Source organism: Emys orbicularis, chromosome 8, assembly GCF_028017835.1.
Source record: "Emys orbicularis isolate rEmyOrb1 chromosome 8, rEmyOrb1.hap1, whole genome shotgun sequence".
NCBI lineage: Eukaryota > Metazoa > Chordata > Testudines > Emydidae > Emys > Emys orbicularis.
In genome coordinates, this window is record NC_088690.1 from 51,363,901 (window position 1) to 51,380,939 (window position 17,039).

General features: G+C 39.0%; 1 protein-coding gene across 2 annotated transcripts in view; it reads left to right on the plus strand.

The window, feature by feature from the left end:
- Positions 1–17,039, plus strand: part of BRINP3 (BMP/retinoic acid inducible neural specific 3) — a 296,446-nt gene that overhangs the window by 207,198 nt on the left and 72,209 nt on the right. For both annotated transcript variants that reach the window (XM_065409756.1, XM_065409757.1), the window contains one exon: positions 1,169–1,405. In XM_065409756.1, coding sequence (XP_065265828.1) covers positions 1,169–1,405 — 237 coding nt within the window. The remainder of the gene's footprint in view (positions 1–1,168; positions 1,406–17,039) is intronic.

A 17,039-nucleotide genomic window follows, 5' to 3' on the forward strand; every position in this document is an offset into this window, starting at 1 on the left:
AATAGTTAGGAGCACAGGGAGATTTTTTCAAGGGCAGGGACACTTAGCCCCAACCCACACTGACTTTCAATGAGAGTTTGGGGCCTAACCCCCATTTGTACCTCTGAAAATCTACCCTACAAGTCTCATTGACCTTCAGTGGGACTTGTGCTCCTAACTCACTTAGACATTCTGAAAATCCCTTCCGAGACATACAAACCAGTTTGGCGGTAATCATTTTGGTCCTGATCTAATATCTCCTGAAGTCAACAGGAATCCTGGAATAATAAATCTGGCCCTATGGGCCCAATCCTGCAAGGTGCTGAGTGTGCCCCCTTGAGGCATTCTCAGTGAGAACTGGGTTCTCAGCACTTAATAAAAACAGATAGCAAATCTTCAATTGTATTTTGTGCAACATCATCGAAATACAGTTGACAATGAATCATCATACTTATATTTTTGCAGAATACTATTAAGACACCAAACACCTACATAAAATGATAAAAGAATGAAGCATAAGCATATAAATTAAAAAAAAGGGGTGGTGGTTTTAGCTCATAGTTTCTGTTCTTCCTCATTTGTCTTCACAGCTTTATGGACAGATAATTGGAATACATTAGACATCACGTTGTGAAAAGGAAACAACAAAAATGTATTAAGAATAATGTGTGACTACACTTTTTTTTCCTGTTTGCTTCCCTTTCCCCCTGTCTTTGGTTTCTCTACATCCATTTTTCCAAAGTTTACATTAACTGCTAATATCAAGATTGTAATTCCACTGCATTTTTTTTGCGACAGAAAAGCCCTTATGACTCTGGCTATTTATTCATCAATTCTTAACAATGTAAGGTTGATATAATCCATCCCCCACACCTTCTTTTTATACTGACAGTCTCCTCAGAAGGAAAGTACTCCAGTAAACCCTCTATCTGGAAAGCACCGGTTACTAGGATTGATATTCTGAACTCAGATGGAAATAAGGAATTCATCTGAGGTTAAGCCTTGAGAGAGGAAAAATACTATAGGGTGGGAATGCTAGACAGATGGGTAAATTGACCTAATTAGGCCACATAGTTTCCTTCTGTATCTAAAATGTTACTTTGTCAATATTATATGTAGATTGTTGAATCTGTTTGGGTCAACCCTATCTCACATTTAAATGAGGTTATTCCTATTTTATTTTCTAAAGGTCTTCAGCTCATCCTGCCTGAATATCTGCAGGAGCGTTTTGTGCAGGCAGCTTTGAGTTATATTGCCTGCAATTCAGAGGGGGAGTTTATCTGCAAAGATAATGATTGCTGGTGTCAGTGTGGCCCCAAATTCCCAGAGTGCAACTGTCCGTACATGGACATTCAAGCCATGGAAGAAACCCTGCTTCGCATAAGTGAAACCTGGAATGCTTACAACAGCGAATTTGAAGAGTCAGGTGTGATCTTTTAAAATATTTGTATTTGTGTTACTGAACATCACAGAATTTCCTTAACAATGAGGGGTGAGCAGTCCCTTTGAAGCCCCTGGGACTATGCATGTGCTTAAAGGTAAGCATATGCTTCAGTGCTTTGCTGGATCTGTGCCTTACTCATTATAACTCCTTGATCCCTATAGGACAAATGCTACCCCAACCTCCAACAGGTAGTTGGGACAGTGGAATTATTTTTGGATTTGGGCAGGCTGCTCAGAGAATATTTATCTCCTGTAAGTGCTTAAGCCAAGCTCCGTGCGGGCCCTTTCCATGGCAGCGTGAATGAATATATGGGAAGGGGAGGAGACAGATCAGAGAAGGGTCAGCATTGGCCAATTCACTGTTACATAGATTCTAAGTCTTTCCTTCTGCAGCAGAAATACACTAGAACTGCAGCTGTCACTATAGCCCACCTCTGCTCTGCAGCCTTAAGTGGAAGATTCCTTCCACACTTCCTACCCCCACTCTGCTGTTGAGATCCACCCTACCCAGCTGGAATATTTGGGCTGACCACGGGGATTGGATTTGCCCCTAAATTAACATGGACTTGATGACTCATCCATGTAAGAATTGGTACTCCAAACGCTTCTCTACAATCCCCTGAGGACTGTTTAAACTGGACTAGTTCTATCTCATTCCCCCAACACATTCTGTGTCACACTGGCTTTCTTCTGAACATCAGGGTTTGTTTCACACACCATTTCCCTCCTTCTCATCCCCAGGACTTCCAGTCCCATAGAGAATGGAAACTGCAGGTAAAATTGGCTTCTGAACAACTGTTTTCACAACTCATTCGCTCAGTATTATCAGGAACAGCTGTCTAGCCAGCTGGCAGGAAAAGGAAGGAGAGCTCGGGGGGAAAAATTATCAGGCAGAAAAATAGAAGTGAAGGGATGTGAGGGAGGAGTAGAGAAAAGTGGAAATTGTAGAATGAAATAAAATGTATGGCAGACAGGAAAGATATAGTCTGGGGGTGACATGACTGAGAGAAAAAAAAGGCAATGCAAGAACAGGAAACAAGGGGAGAAAAAGACTGAACATTAAAATGCTTGAGTATAAATGGGGGGTGGGAATTTATAAGTACTATGTTTTCTATATTCATTGTTGTAATGAAAAATACCCTAATTTCTCTTTGACCAATCAGAATTAATTGAGGCTGGGGAATTGTTAATCATCCAACTCCCACTGACTTTCAATGGGATTTGGATGCCTAATTCTCTTCGGCTCCTTTGAAAATGTCAGCTGAAGGCCCTAGCACTGGTCCTGCTCCTGAAATGAGGATGTGGACCATGGAGATCTGAGAGGATGCCATGAATCAACCATTATTTAAAATATTCATATATTTGTTTGTTGATTTTTATAAAGCATCCTTCTTTGAAATTCCTCCATTTTGGCATCTTTGTACATTTCTGAAATCACACCTTCCCTTAGAACATTATACATCAGTACAATTACATTGTAGGTACTGACAAGCTGTAGTTTTGCCTACCCATATGTTGTCCTGTTTGAATGGGAGGTGATATTGGTTAGAGATTCAAGAATGACAGATGAAGCCACCTGGTAACAACAAGTGCCTTGATTCGTTTCTGTCTGAAAATATTCTCGTTTGAGCTGCATTTTATCTATAGATGACTGTACTTCTTTGAGTGTCCACCCTTGGGACATGTGCTGACTTGTGCCAATGAATGGTGGAGCCTTCTACTAGTAGTGTCTGTTAGAGTTCTTGTGCATCCCATTTTGCCCCTCCCCTCAATGCTCTAACATGTTAGTTTAGTATTAAGTGTTTGTAGTTAGACAGTTATAGTTATTGTTGATAGCGGATCCAAAAACCAAGAAGTATGGGTTCAAGAGATGCACTCTATGTCCTGTTGCCTTTCCAGCATTGGACACTCCCACTCTCTGTCTGAAGTGCTTTGGAGAAGGGCTTTCTCCTTCTAGCTGCAGAAACTTCACAGCACAAGCTAGAAACAAGAGGCAAAATAGCCTTCAGTCCCTCCTACTACAGGAAGCCTCATCATTTAAATCTTCCAGGTCAGAGATTTCTAAGGCTCCAGACAAAATGGATAAGAGGCTTGAATCAGCTCCAGTACCCTACAGTTCTAGGAAGCCTTCTATTCTAAACTATCAGGATCTAGCTCTAAAGACTGGGCACTCTCTGATTAAACCCACAGATCTGATTCCTACAAGGGTACAAGTCCATCTGTGACTGAAACTCCAGATCCAAAGATCTGAAGAAGGAAAAAAAAAGTCAAAACAAAACACTTGTCAGTACCTGGGGCCACTCCCCATACTGGGGACTCAGTCTCTTGGACCATGAACATGCAGAGCTGAAGAAGAGATTGGAGTCATAAAGATATGGGGTTATCTGACCATCCTTTTATGTCAGTTGTTGGATCTGAATACTACCCCGGCACCAATACTGTCTGTTGTTATAACTGCACAATTTCACTCCAAACTCCACTCCTCAGATTCTGTTGGATCTTTGCAGAGACAAGGGAAGAGACGCATGGATAATGAAGCCTGCAGTGTCTCTCCCTGCTCACAAGAAACAAAAGGTAGATACTTCACCACCTGGGTTGTTGCTTATGCTTCCCCTCCACCCGCCTTGAAGACCTTTCTCTCGTAGGAGAGCTGTATCACCTCTTTTGTAGATTCCCACATCAGTGGTATCTCCAATTGTCTCCTTGTTGGATCTGGGATATTTAAAACATGTCCCACTAGCTGAAATTGGTAAAGATTGGTGTAGAGATCTATGCATGCTTTTAGTAAGCATTATGTGATAGATATCTAAACCGGATCAGGTGCCCATTTTTGGCAGATCAGTTCTTCAATCCTTATTTAAATTAAGGCTCTTTATTCCCCCATCCTACTCTGATTACCGTTGACTAAACCTTCCCAGTGTGGGAATATGCAGAGGACACTCGAAGAAGAAATGAAGGTTATTTACTTGTTCTTTGAGATGGACTCTGCATATACACATTTCCAACCCTTCTTCCCCTCTAAGGAGCACTAGTGTCATTAATGGTGGAAAGCATTTAGGTGCATTAATGGTGGGAAGAACTGAGATGACAACTGCTACAGTGCTCCCTTTTATAGCCCCATCCTGAGAATGTGCTGGAGTGATAAGGGGAGTGGTGAGAGGGGGCCTCACAAGTGCTTTAACAGTCACTAACAGTAGAAGGCTGGACCATTCAGTACATATTCCAAGTGTGGGAATATGCAGAGTCCATCTCAAAGAACCTCAGTTACAAGTAAGTAACATCCCTTTTTGTTTGTCTCAGACTGTAAATGTGTTAAGCTGCTACATATCATATCTCTTATGATACCATGTTGATTTTGCTGCTGAATATTTAGGTCAATGATAAGTTTCCCAGTAAAAATAATGGCCTCTATGGTATTGCAGATTTTCTTCTGTTACTGCATCTTACCCAAGCAGTATTATTTATATTGCAATAGCACCTAGAAGCCCCATCCATGGACTGGGACTCCATTGTGCTAGCTTCTGTACAAAAACTGTTCTTGCCCCCAAAAGAGCTTACTATCTAAACACCTCTTCTCCCTTTGTTGAGAAGAATAGTGACTTTGTTTAATAAGGTGGAGATTCATCAATGTGGTTATGAATAGATACTTTCCCCTGGATGTTAACCAACAGGAATGTTTTGGTTAATTATTTATCAGGTGTCTATTTTAATAAATAATGCCAATGAGAATTACTGAACATCAATGGGCAGTATCCATCTTAAAATACATGTGGTATTCTGGGGGTGTGGGGGGGCAGCCCCTTACACCAGGCCTGAGGAATACTGGATAGAAAGACAGCTAAAACTTAGCTTCAGCTCTACTCCGTGGAGTTTATTGGTGTTACTAGAGAGATGAAGACAGCTTGTTTAAATGAGATCCCTGAGTCACACACAGTTAAGTTTCACTGCAGCAGTAACAGCCTTGGGCAGTCCACCATGAAGGAGAAGATCATTTCCCTAAACAACATGGATGCTTGGAAAGATCTTTGTGCCCCATTGGAGCCTTGATAACTGAGTATAAAACCTGTTTTTCTATGGACTGAGCAATACACAATTCAAAAATACCCAGAGCTCAATAGCACCTTCCCTCCCATCAGATGCAATCAGTGCCATCTCTCAGCTAAGGGAGAGCTTGGCTGAAGTCTGAAAGTAGATGAAGAGCAATTCACTGACACTACATCCAGGAAATATCGAGTGAGGGGAGAGGGATGTCATTTTGAACAACTCAACACCTCTATAACCCTTATATCACCACCCGTCATTGAGGGAATCTGGCCAGAGATTATTAAAAGAGTCTACAGCTTTAGTATTCACCTGGACTTTTCACCACTTATGTATAGTCAAAGCAATGGCTGCAAATATACCCCTTTTTAATCAATATCTGGAAAGCGGGCTACTCCATCCCAATCAAATTTAGACTTAGCCACAAATCTGTGATGTCTAGCCTTATAGTTTTCAGTATCCCGGAAAGAGATTACTAAACATATCAATAGGACAAGAAAAAAGTAAAACCCACTCACAGTGTGCTCTCAGTGTGCAGTGAGCATAATGTCAAGGGGAAAAATTGCTAACACTGGAGCCCTACATTTATAAAATATTGGCAATTCAACTATATTTAAAAATATGGTATTGATCTGCATGTCAGTTTAACATTAACACAGCATGTTGGTAATTATTACTAGATTTATTCCTTAAACAATATGAAAGTAGATAAATTATTAATAGGAATTCCATTAAACCATTTCCCTTCACCCCTCACACACCCTTATCTCTTGAATTTATTTCAATAAATGTGGACAATATAGTGGATACGAGTGTCTAAATCCCTTAGGCAAGCTTTGAAAATCTCTGCCTTATATTTTTAGAATATTTTGTATAAAGACATACACTGAAAGCAAGGACAACATAGGTGAAAAATGTTGTCCGGCATTTGGTACTGTTCTGAATCGGGGGGGGGAGGGGGGGAAGGGGAGGGAGTGACAATGTTTGACAGAAGATAGTGGAGTTTCTATGGGGAATGACAAAATCTGTATAAATCATATTACTTTTTGAAAAGCCCTTCCAACAGAAATTTCACTTAGTGTCAACTTTTTATTGAAACTGATAATTATGAGACATTATGAATGCTTTGGATATTCTGAAACATAGGAGATATTATTTAATACATGTTAATAGCATATTTCAGGAAAAACTGTCAAAAATGAAGAGGCCATTTTAAACAGTTCACATTTAATTTCCCTGCAACAAATAAGGGAAATTCCTGTAGTCCTTCTTCAGGCCAACATCCCATTTTAATGGATTTGAGGGCATAAGGGGGTGCAGAGGCCTTTTGTTTTCTTCTCCTAATGAGCCTAGACTCTAAAAGGACAAGACAGTGATGATGGGAAATGACTTGTCTGAGGTCATACAGCATATCATTATTGAATTAAAGACTAGAACGTAGGCTCCTTTCAGTCACAGCCCAATGCACTACCCCTGTGCTGGTTTTCTGTACACAAACCGGATTTCATCCAGTGTTATTTATGTAACTCAAATCCAGGTAAACATGAGTATGTGAGTTTACGAGTTTTCTAACTCTCCTGCTTTCCACTCCTTTTTAGTTTAAATATATAACAAATGTGTCATCAAACAGAGAAACTCTGCCTCAGATAACAGATCTGTAATTGCTGTTGAGTTCAACAGGGGTCACGCACATGTATCCATGGCCGGAATTCGTTCTAAAGAATAAGACTGCAAACATTCACTTTAAGACTACTTGTCTGCTGTCAGTGTTCTCTCTCCTTTGTGTGCTTCAGATAAAACAATTAAAGGGTAGATTTGTAGATTTTCAAAGGCATAAAATACCAGTTCAGTGCCTAACTACCATTTGTGCCTTTGAAAATCTCCTATGGCTCTCTAGTACTAATGAATTAAAAAAAAACAAAAACAAGAAAACCCCCCTGAAAATGGTTCTCTTAGCTCCATTGCTCCCTAAGAAAAGTAGAGAGCTTATAAAATTTTCTCCTAGATAGAATTTTAAAGCCTGATTTACCAAAATGTATGTCAGAATTTAAGTACAGTTGAAAGTCAAATTTGTAGATGCATACTGCAGTGGCACATGCATATAGCCAGTTATTGTGTATATCTAACAAACCTCTTGCAGACACAGATAACAGATTGGTGCATGCAATCATGTTAAATGCACACCAAATTAGGTGAGCAATTAGCATACACATTATTGGAAAAAATCAGGTGTCTTCTGCCAGATAGGCACCTCTGAGCTATGGATGATTTTTCCAGGAACAATTCATAGCTAGCAGCAATTTCTCCCTAGGACAGTCATGATTAATAAAGATTTGGTAGGCTAACAAAATTCAAATCTGAAATGTCCCAGTCATTGTTATGTGTAGATTTAATTTAACACACTCTTTTCTGACATCTTACAAGAACTCAAATCCCATTTTGGGCAATGAACATTTCCAGTAGCATATTACTTTTCTCACAATATCCTTGGCTGGCTTTATCATTGTAGTTTCCCTCCAGAAACTCAAAACACAGTTAGTTCTTTGAGTTTCATGTAACCTCTTAATATTAGAAAACATACTGTGTTTTCACCCAAAGAACTGACAGCTATTTTGAATTGTTTACTCTAAGCCATCTGCTTATTCCTTATCATATCTTATACACACAGCCATATCTTCTGGCCTTCAGACTTTGCTACCACCCTTGCAAGATGAGCAGCTGTTTTCTTATAAAAAATTCATGCTGAAACTTTTCATCCTAAATTCTTAGTACATTTCATTAGTGTCTCAAGGACCTTGGCAGAATTCATGTTTAAGCATGATCCTCCATGAGAAGAATATTCTAAGAAGCTGTATTTTAACAGTGGCATAAAGAGAGTGCTTTTGGTCAAAATGAATCCATGTTTCATTTACCCCATTTTTATGTACAATAAATTGTGCCTATTTTGACATATATAATGCCTCTGAAATTATGCCAGCTACAAATGGGTTTAAAAATTGTGTAACTTTTCCAGTATCACCTGTACTTATAACAACATTCAGGAAAGCACTTAAGCAAACACATAATTTTCAGCACAGAACCTATCCCATTGACACCCATGTGCTCAAGGACTCCATCCAATATTCAAGGAAAGACGCCAAGTGGTGCTGAGTCAGTCCCCAGAGCTTTGATGGACTGGGATTATAATAAGCATACTCATCTTACTGTGTGACTGTCAAACCAGCATGACGAATACTATTTGTGAAGACGACATTGTTAACAGTACATTACTATTTTAAAAGACTTTTTGGATTCTCTTAAGCAAGAATAAAAAATATCCCATGTAAAGAAGAAGGCTTGTAAGAATTCTGCTATATCAGCTACTAGATCTGTAGAAAAAACCCTTTCCAGAGGAAGTCTTTGTGAGGGCATACAAGGGTCAGGTCATGACCCACTTAATGCCCTAAAATCCATGGAAACCCCTGCAGATCATGGAATCATAAAATATTAGGGTTGGAAGAAACCTCAGGAGGTCATCTAGTCCAATCCCCTGCTCAAAGCAGGGCAAACACCAACTAAATCATCCCAGCCAGGGCTTTCTCAAGCTGGACCATAAAAACCTCTAGGGATGGAGATTCCACCACCTCCTTAGGTAATCCATTCCAGTGCTTCACCACCCTCCTAGTGAAATAGTGTTTCCTAATCTCCAACCTAGACCTCCCCCACTGCAACTTGAGACCATTACTCCTTGTTCTGTCATCTGCCACCACTGAGAAGAGCCTAGCTCCATCCTCTTTGGAAACCCGCTTCAGGTAGTTGAAGGCTACTATCAAATCCTCCCTCACTCTTCTCTTCTCCAGATACCAGGAGAATGGTAAATGGCCATACCCGCTGCATTATTCCCTGGCCCACATTCCCTGAGCCCACATTCCCTGAGCCCACATTATTCCCTGAGCCCACATTCCCTGAGCAATCTGCTCACTGCTGCACCCTCTTCCACATCACCCCATTCAATGGGCAGACATCGCAGCATAAGAGTTAATACGACAATTAGCATCAATACCTTTTGCCCAGATTTCTGACAAATGTGTGATTTCATCATGAGGTCAGATTGCATAGTGCACCACCATTGTCCACAAACAAACACCTACAGAATCCCAGTAGTAATTTGATTACATGGATGGTCTTTTGCCATCTTAGAGGGAAGGAATGATGATGTTTCTTTAGGATTCTCCACTCTTTCCTTCCATGTTCATTGCCCAGTTTTGGCTGGTATTTGTACCTATTGGATTTCCTCCCCACCTCAAACCATAATGGATGATTTCATTTATAGCAGGTAAGTACCAGTAAGTTGACACCTACCTGCACGTTGTCTGGAGAGGTGAGACGAAAAGACCTGAGCACGGGAGAGAAGGGCAGGATCCTGTACTTCCTTTGCTTTAATCCTGCCCTAGAGGTCTGCTGAGTGTCTTTGAAAAGCCAGCCACTTCACTGACCTGCCTAAATGGGAGCAGAGCTTTTTTTGAACATTTAGTCCCAATATTAGATGCTGAGCCCTTTGAAAGCCTAAACCCATGATCACGGAGGCAGGAGCTATCTTTCTATATTTGTATAGTACTTAGTGGAATAAATATCCTTATCAAGATGTCTTTTATTAATAACAATAACTTAAGATAGATTTGAGTGGTGCCCAAGCAGAATATTTTCTATAGTACCACAGAACTGTACAATACCTAGCAACATCCCATATAAATTGCTTCAAACCACTGAGAACTTACATGAAAAAAAGTGTTACCAAAGATAGTAACTATTTTCCACAAAATTCACAGAAATAAAATAAACATACTGATACTTCTTCTTAGCGTATGTGCAACGTGCGTCAGGTGGCACATGACCAGGATTCATTACTGAATCTGGTCCACTGATTGGATTGTTAGCTTCCCTGGCCCAGGACCGGTACTGACAGGGAGCATGACATGAATGCTGATGCATGTGGGCTGCTCAGTGGCATTTAAGTGTGGTTGCTATGATAGCAAGGAATTAGATGAAATGACTCATGAGCTCCCTTCCAGTCCTAGCTTCTTAAAAGAAAATTACATTGACTATTGTAAATTAATTGTTGACACTGCACTGCATGTTTTAAAATAATAATAATAAAAAGGAGGACTGTTAAAAAACAAATATGAAGATGTGGATGGCAGGATTATTAAGGCTATTTATGAAAATTGTGACATCTCATCAAATATATGCCATTTTCATAATCATGTTTTAAGCTATAAATAACTTCTGAAAACCTGAAAGTAAAAATCTTTTTCCATCCTGATATTTGATTTTCATCTTGTGCACATACACGGAATGCTTACTCCTTATTTATTTTTTCTTTCCTTGAACGGGAGGCTGTTGGTGTTGAAATTCCCCCATAAGAAATAAATGTCATTTGGTGTGTTTGTTTTGAAAAGGAGGTGGCGGGAAAAGAAAGGGGAAGAAGCATACAAAGAATTATAGAGACTTAGCTAAGAGATCAAATGTTAAGATCACATTTTTGAATGCTATCCTTTTCTGTTTCTATGCATTCATTAGAAGTATAGAAAAGTTACATTTTACTGTTTATAAAAGATATCACAAGTCATATTTTCAAAGCCACTTTGAAAAAGGCCACTGCAAAACGTTTCCCATGCAAACATGTTATAACTCTCAAGATACTGTAGACAGAAGTACCACATGTGCATAGACTTTGGATAGATATCTTACTACTCAGCTTGGGCTCAAGTGATCAGGCCAAGCCAGTCCTGAAACATGCTTAAATGAGCATGTGGTGAGTAGTCCCACTGAATTAATTGAGATGATGTGTGTGCTACATGTTAAGCATTTGCTTAAATGGATCAGGGCCACAGTATCTTACAGGTATTAGCCCATTAAAGCATGTATTGTTTGTCCTCACAAATTTGTGGTTATGCACAAATTTAGAGGCCAGACTGTGGCCTTTTGGTAAATTTGGCCCTTTATAACTTAGAAAGTTGAACCTTTGAAAACTTCTATTGGCATGAACAAAACTGGGAATGAAACTAAAGACAATTCTGTGGACAAGAATTTCCCTGAAAGAGCGTGCAAACACTTCAGGGGCAAACACACAACTTTAAAGTTTGCTCTCCGCAAATATTCTTACATTACACTTGAAAATGTGCTTGGCACAGATGTTTGTGAAAGGAAAACTCAGCATCTGCAGAAAGCAAAACAAAAGGGGCATGAACATTGCTAAAATCAACTGATTTTAAAATTTGAATAAATCTTTGCTGAAAATGTTGTTCATTATGAGCCCAGCCTCTATCATACTGTGATTGAAATGTAATATTACAGCTGCATTGCTTTTTATGTTATTTCTTTAAGTCCCTTGAGTCAGTGGATTTAGGCTGCATAAAGAATATCTGAAAGAGTTCATAATTCCTTAATAACTGCTGGATTTCCTGTTGCTGAACAGTGATGCGTTTTGTAAACAGTGATACATAATCATCAGAAGAAATGAAAACATTGAAAGATTTATCTGAAATGGAGGGCTAGATCCTTGGTTGATGTAAATCAGCATAACTCCCCTGAATTCAATGAAGCTATCCTGATTTACACCAACCAACGATCTACCCTGACATTATATTATTATTTTTTTCAAATCTTCGTGTAGATTGAATTATTAACACTCTCTTCCTGAAATCATCTTGTCTAAAAGAATGGGATTTAAAGGACAAAAGGAAATTCATTAAGAGACTCTACTAGAAGGGACAATCTACTTATTATTGAATTAAATGTCAGTAAAGTTAAAGTTCACGTATCTTTCATTTTTGTGGACAGTGTTTGCATCTTGAACAATCTCACTTCATAAACAATCCACATAAATCAAAGGAAGAGAATAGCTCTGATGTGTCTGGTCCTATTTTTCAGAGGACGATTTAGGGAATTATCTATTAATAGTATGGTGAACTTGTCTACTGTATTTTGGGAACAACAAAATTCCGCACTATTTTCAGACACCATCTTGGATGTGCTGTTTCACCTAACACAAACATAAAAGCTTTCAGGGGTTGATTCTCTAAAGCTCTAGTGGTAGTTAGGTGCTGAGCACTCACTGAAAGTCAATGAAGTTTAGACACCTAATTGACATTTGTGACTTTGAAAATCTGCTCCTTAAATCCTCTTGTCAATTACAGAAGCCTGAAAATGAACCTTAATGTATACTTCCAAACAACGTGGTTCACAAAATCATACTATAATATTTTAAAGCACGTATTTCTACAGTCTTGTAGAGATTTGTCATTAAGACAGTTACAATGATAAAGTAGTTGCTAAAATCAGAGTAATAATAAGTGAGTGCTTTAATTTGTAAAAAGCAAATATAGGATCAGCCTTGTTGGTGACCACCAGGAAAGCAGGTGACTCACTCTCTCAATTTGAGAGAAAGGTGTTTTGTTGTTGACTCTTATCACAACAAAGGAGGTTCTGGGGGAAATGGTAAAATAACAACATGGAGGAAGCTTATGTTTAGTGGAGTGAGATTTGTGCTAAGGGTCACTTTCAATAGGCAAATCCCTGCTTTTTCTATAGAGGTTCTTATCCCACCCTCATCTCTGTAGTATCTCAGCTTCTTCCAGTAGTGCATTTTCAATATGACTAACATCACTTGTTGTTCTCCCATCCTCTCCATTAAGCAAGCACTTTTAAGTGTGATTACTATGTGAGATGTTTGTTGATGGATGATTCTAGTGAAGTTTCAGCAAGGTTAAATTTGGTCCATAATGTTTAGCTGTAACCATTCTTCTATTTAGTAGAAAAATCCAGTACAATTTTGTTTTTCTTTTACTTAAAGACTACCCTCCTCACCCCCAATAAGCCATTGATATTTGCTGTTTCCTTGGGTGTAGTTTACTCTGAAAATTATCTCTGTAAAAATGGGTACCAGGGGATTCCATTTGTATAGCCTCAATAGCTCCAAATCAAATTAGCTCCGTTTATATTTTCTTTTGTTTTCCCCCCAGCTGCCAACCGTTCAGAGTCTACCTGCAGTGTGGACGCCAGCTTAGGTTTGTTCTTTCTCCCATATCATCACAGGTGATAAGAGACCCTACATTCCAAATTATGCCCTCAGTAGCTCACATGCAGCCTCATTCTCTTTAATTTGTAGCAGTAATGCTTAACATATTTCCAGATTACCTTTAGCTAACAACTAGTTTAAAATTATCTTGATATTTTCAGTATTTCCTGTGCTTCCCTTAGCAGTGGGAAAGACTATTTAGGATGATGTCTGAAGGTAACTGACAAGTTTAAGCTGTGCCATTGTACAGTATGTCCTCATTTGCACTTGTCTCATCTATTAAAAAGTACAGGGGTTGTAGAAGCATTGCTGAGGGTATAATTTAGAGACAGTGGGGTTGCACAGATGTTCCTATGGGTACATTTTTATCTGCATTCTATTGTGCTGATGCAAAGGAAGGAGAGTGCCCAGCTTGGCTTTCAGATCACAGGCTGAGTTTGCAGGGCTAGTAGCTAGAACTAAATATATCTCCTTGTACACTGAGCAAATTTGATCTGGAAATAGTAAGACAATGCATTTGGAATCCCACAATACCCTTTGCAAAGAAACACTTTTCTCAATAGAAGTGCTTTTGTACAGTAGCTTGACGATCCATTACTGGTTTTCCAAGTACTCCATTTTAACTGGGAGAGAAGATGCTGCATAAACTTTATAAATTAAACTTAAAATTAAAACTGGAGGGTGAAGGACTCCTTTAATCTATAAAGAAGACAGATTTAACTTTGTGCCATGATAGGTTATGTTATCATTGATTCAGAAGGGAGAAAGAATGTGTCTATGAAAGATCCATGCGATCTCACAGTATATAGGAGGTGTTATCATTCACTCAGTGCCCACTGCCTCTCCTCTGACCAAAACAGACCCAATTGCTAAATCAGGATTGGAAGCCAATTGCTATGCCAAGTGAGTCTCATTCTAAATCTTAGTTGAAAGACTCATTGTGAACAGTCTGAGCTGAATCACTGGCAGTAGAAGTTCCTTGTTAAACGTTGTGAATAAAGACATTAGTCAATATGGTTCAATCCATTTGCCCCAGAGCTGTATAGCAGTGGTTCTTTTAAGATGGGGCTTAGAGCTTCAGGCTCAAGAAAAAACAAGTTTCAAGCCTCCCATGTTCTTAATATAATTATTGTTTACTCTATTATCTTGCAAAGGTGTTAATTTGCCTCCCAGTAATTAACTTCCCCATGTGGTTGTCAGGCAATTTAATCAATAGTAAGAACAGATATACCCAGATGTCATTGCTTCTGTGACCAATATTCTCCCCTCACCCCTGTGGAGGTGTCAGTGTTTTAATAAAGTGAACAGGTGCAATGTACAGAATTTCTTCAGAGCCAATTTCTAAATTGTTCATCTCATATTCCAAAAGTGAAAGGACAGCCAATCAGACTCCGACAACATAATTGCCTCATTTTCAACCCTAAAAGCATTATGTGCCTCCTGCTAGTTTAGCACCTGGCAAATCTACTTAAAGTTATGCAAGATGTTGTTTGCTCAGATAATGCTTAAAGTATGATGACATTGTAATGAAGGAGAAGGAGAAGGAGAAGGTTTAATCTAGTATGAATCTACATTAGTCCTGTACATGGTGGACATAAGTAGTTTCTTTGAAAGCTGGTAACAAATCTCACTCTTGGGACGATTTTAATCCATTCTGGCAGCCTTGAACTCAATATTACAAGAGATGTCATTCTTGTCTTCTCTTTCCTCTTTATGGAGATTGTCTCTGGTGATTTGTCATTTCTTAATCATTTGTAATGTATATACAATACTTCTTCCAAGAAGAAGTCTCATTTTTGTTTTTTTCCCCCTCAGTAATTTCTCCTTCCTTTTCAAGAACTATAGTTCTGGGACAAGTCTTTCATTTGTTTGCCTTGTCTAATTTAGGCCCAAATCCCAAAATAAAGACAGCAGGAGTCAGCCCACATGGTGCTTCCCGTAGGATCACAGCCTTAGGGTTTAATTTTTTGGAAGCAGCAGTGGTTATGCTTAAGTTTCTGGTTTTTAAGTACTATGTTAGTCTGCAGCTTTAGGGAAATGGTATTTATGATGATAGTAACTAGAGCTGGGCAAAAATAACCAACCCCCCCCCCCCCCCCGAATTTATGTCCCATGATAAATTCTGATATTTTCACATTTGTTTTCATTCCAAATTGGGACAAAAAAGTCAAGACAGATTTGTCATAGAATGAAGAGTTCTTAAAAAAAATCTGATTTGAAAGTGTTGAAACATTTCATTTTTGATATTGCCCATCAAAATTAAACACACATTCCCAAACAACCTCCCTAGGCAATTTATTCCAGTGTTTAACCACCCTGACAGTTAAGAAGTTTTTCCTAATGTCCAACCTAACCCTCCCTTGCTGTAATTTAAGCCCATTGCTTCTTGTCCTATCCTCAGAGGTTGAGAAAAACATTTTTTTCTCTCTCCTCCTTGTAACAACCTTTTACATACTTGAAAACTGTTATGTCCCCTCTCAGTCTTCTCTTTTCCAGACTAAACAAAACCAATTTTTTCAATCTTCCCTCACAGGTCATGTTTTCTAGACCTTTAATCATTTTTGTTGCTCTTCTCTGTACTCTCGCCAATTTGTCCACATCCTTCCTGAAATGTGGTGCCCAGAACTGGACAAAATACTCTAGTTGAGGCCTAATCAGTGTGGAGTAGAGCGGAAAAATTACTTCTCGTGTCTTGCTTACAACACTCCTGCTAATACATCCCCAAATGTTCACTTTTTTGCAACAGCGTTACACTGTTGACTCATATTTAGCTTGTGGTCCAGTATGACCCCCAGATCCCATTCCGCAGTACTCCTTGTATGTGTGCAATTGATTGTTCCTTCCTAAATGGAGTACTTTGCATTTGTCCTTATTGAATTTCACCCTACTTACTTCAGACCATTTCTCCAGTTTGTCCAGATCATTTTGAATTTTAATCCTATCCTCCAAAGTACTTTCAACCCCTCCCAGCTTGGTATCGTCTGCAAACTTTATAAGCGTAATCTGTATGCCATTATCTAAATCATTGATGAAGATATTGAACAGAACCGGACACAGAACTGATCTCTGCGGGATCCCACTTGTTATATGCCCTTTCAGCATGACTGTGAACCACTGATAACTACTCTCTGGAAGGTTTTCCAACCAGTTTTGCACCCACTTTATAGTAGCTCCATCTAGTTGCATTTCCTTAGTTTATTTATGAGAAGGTCATGCGAGACAGTATCCAAAGCTTTACTAAAATCAAGATATACCATGTCTACCGCTTCCCCCCATCCACAAGGCTTGTTACCCTGTCAAAGAAAGCTATCAGGTTGGTTTGACACGATTTATTTTTGACAAATCCATGCTGACTGTTACTTATTACCTTATTATCTTCTAAATGTTTGCAAATTGATTGCTTAATTATTTGCTCCATTATCTTTCCAGGTACAGAAGTTAAACTGACTGGTCTGTAATTCCCTGGGTTGTCCTTATTTCCCTTTTTATAGATGGGCACTATATTTGCCCTTTTCCA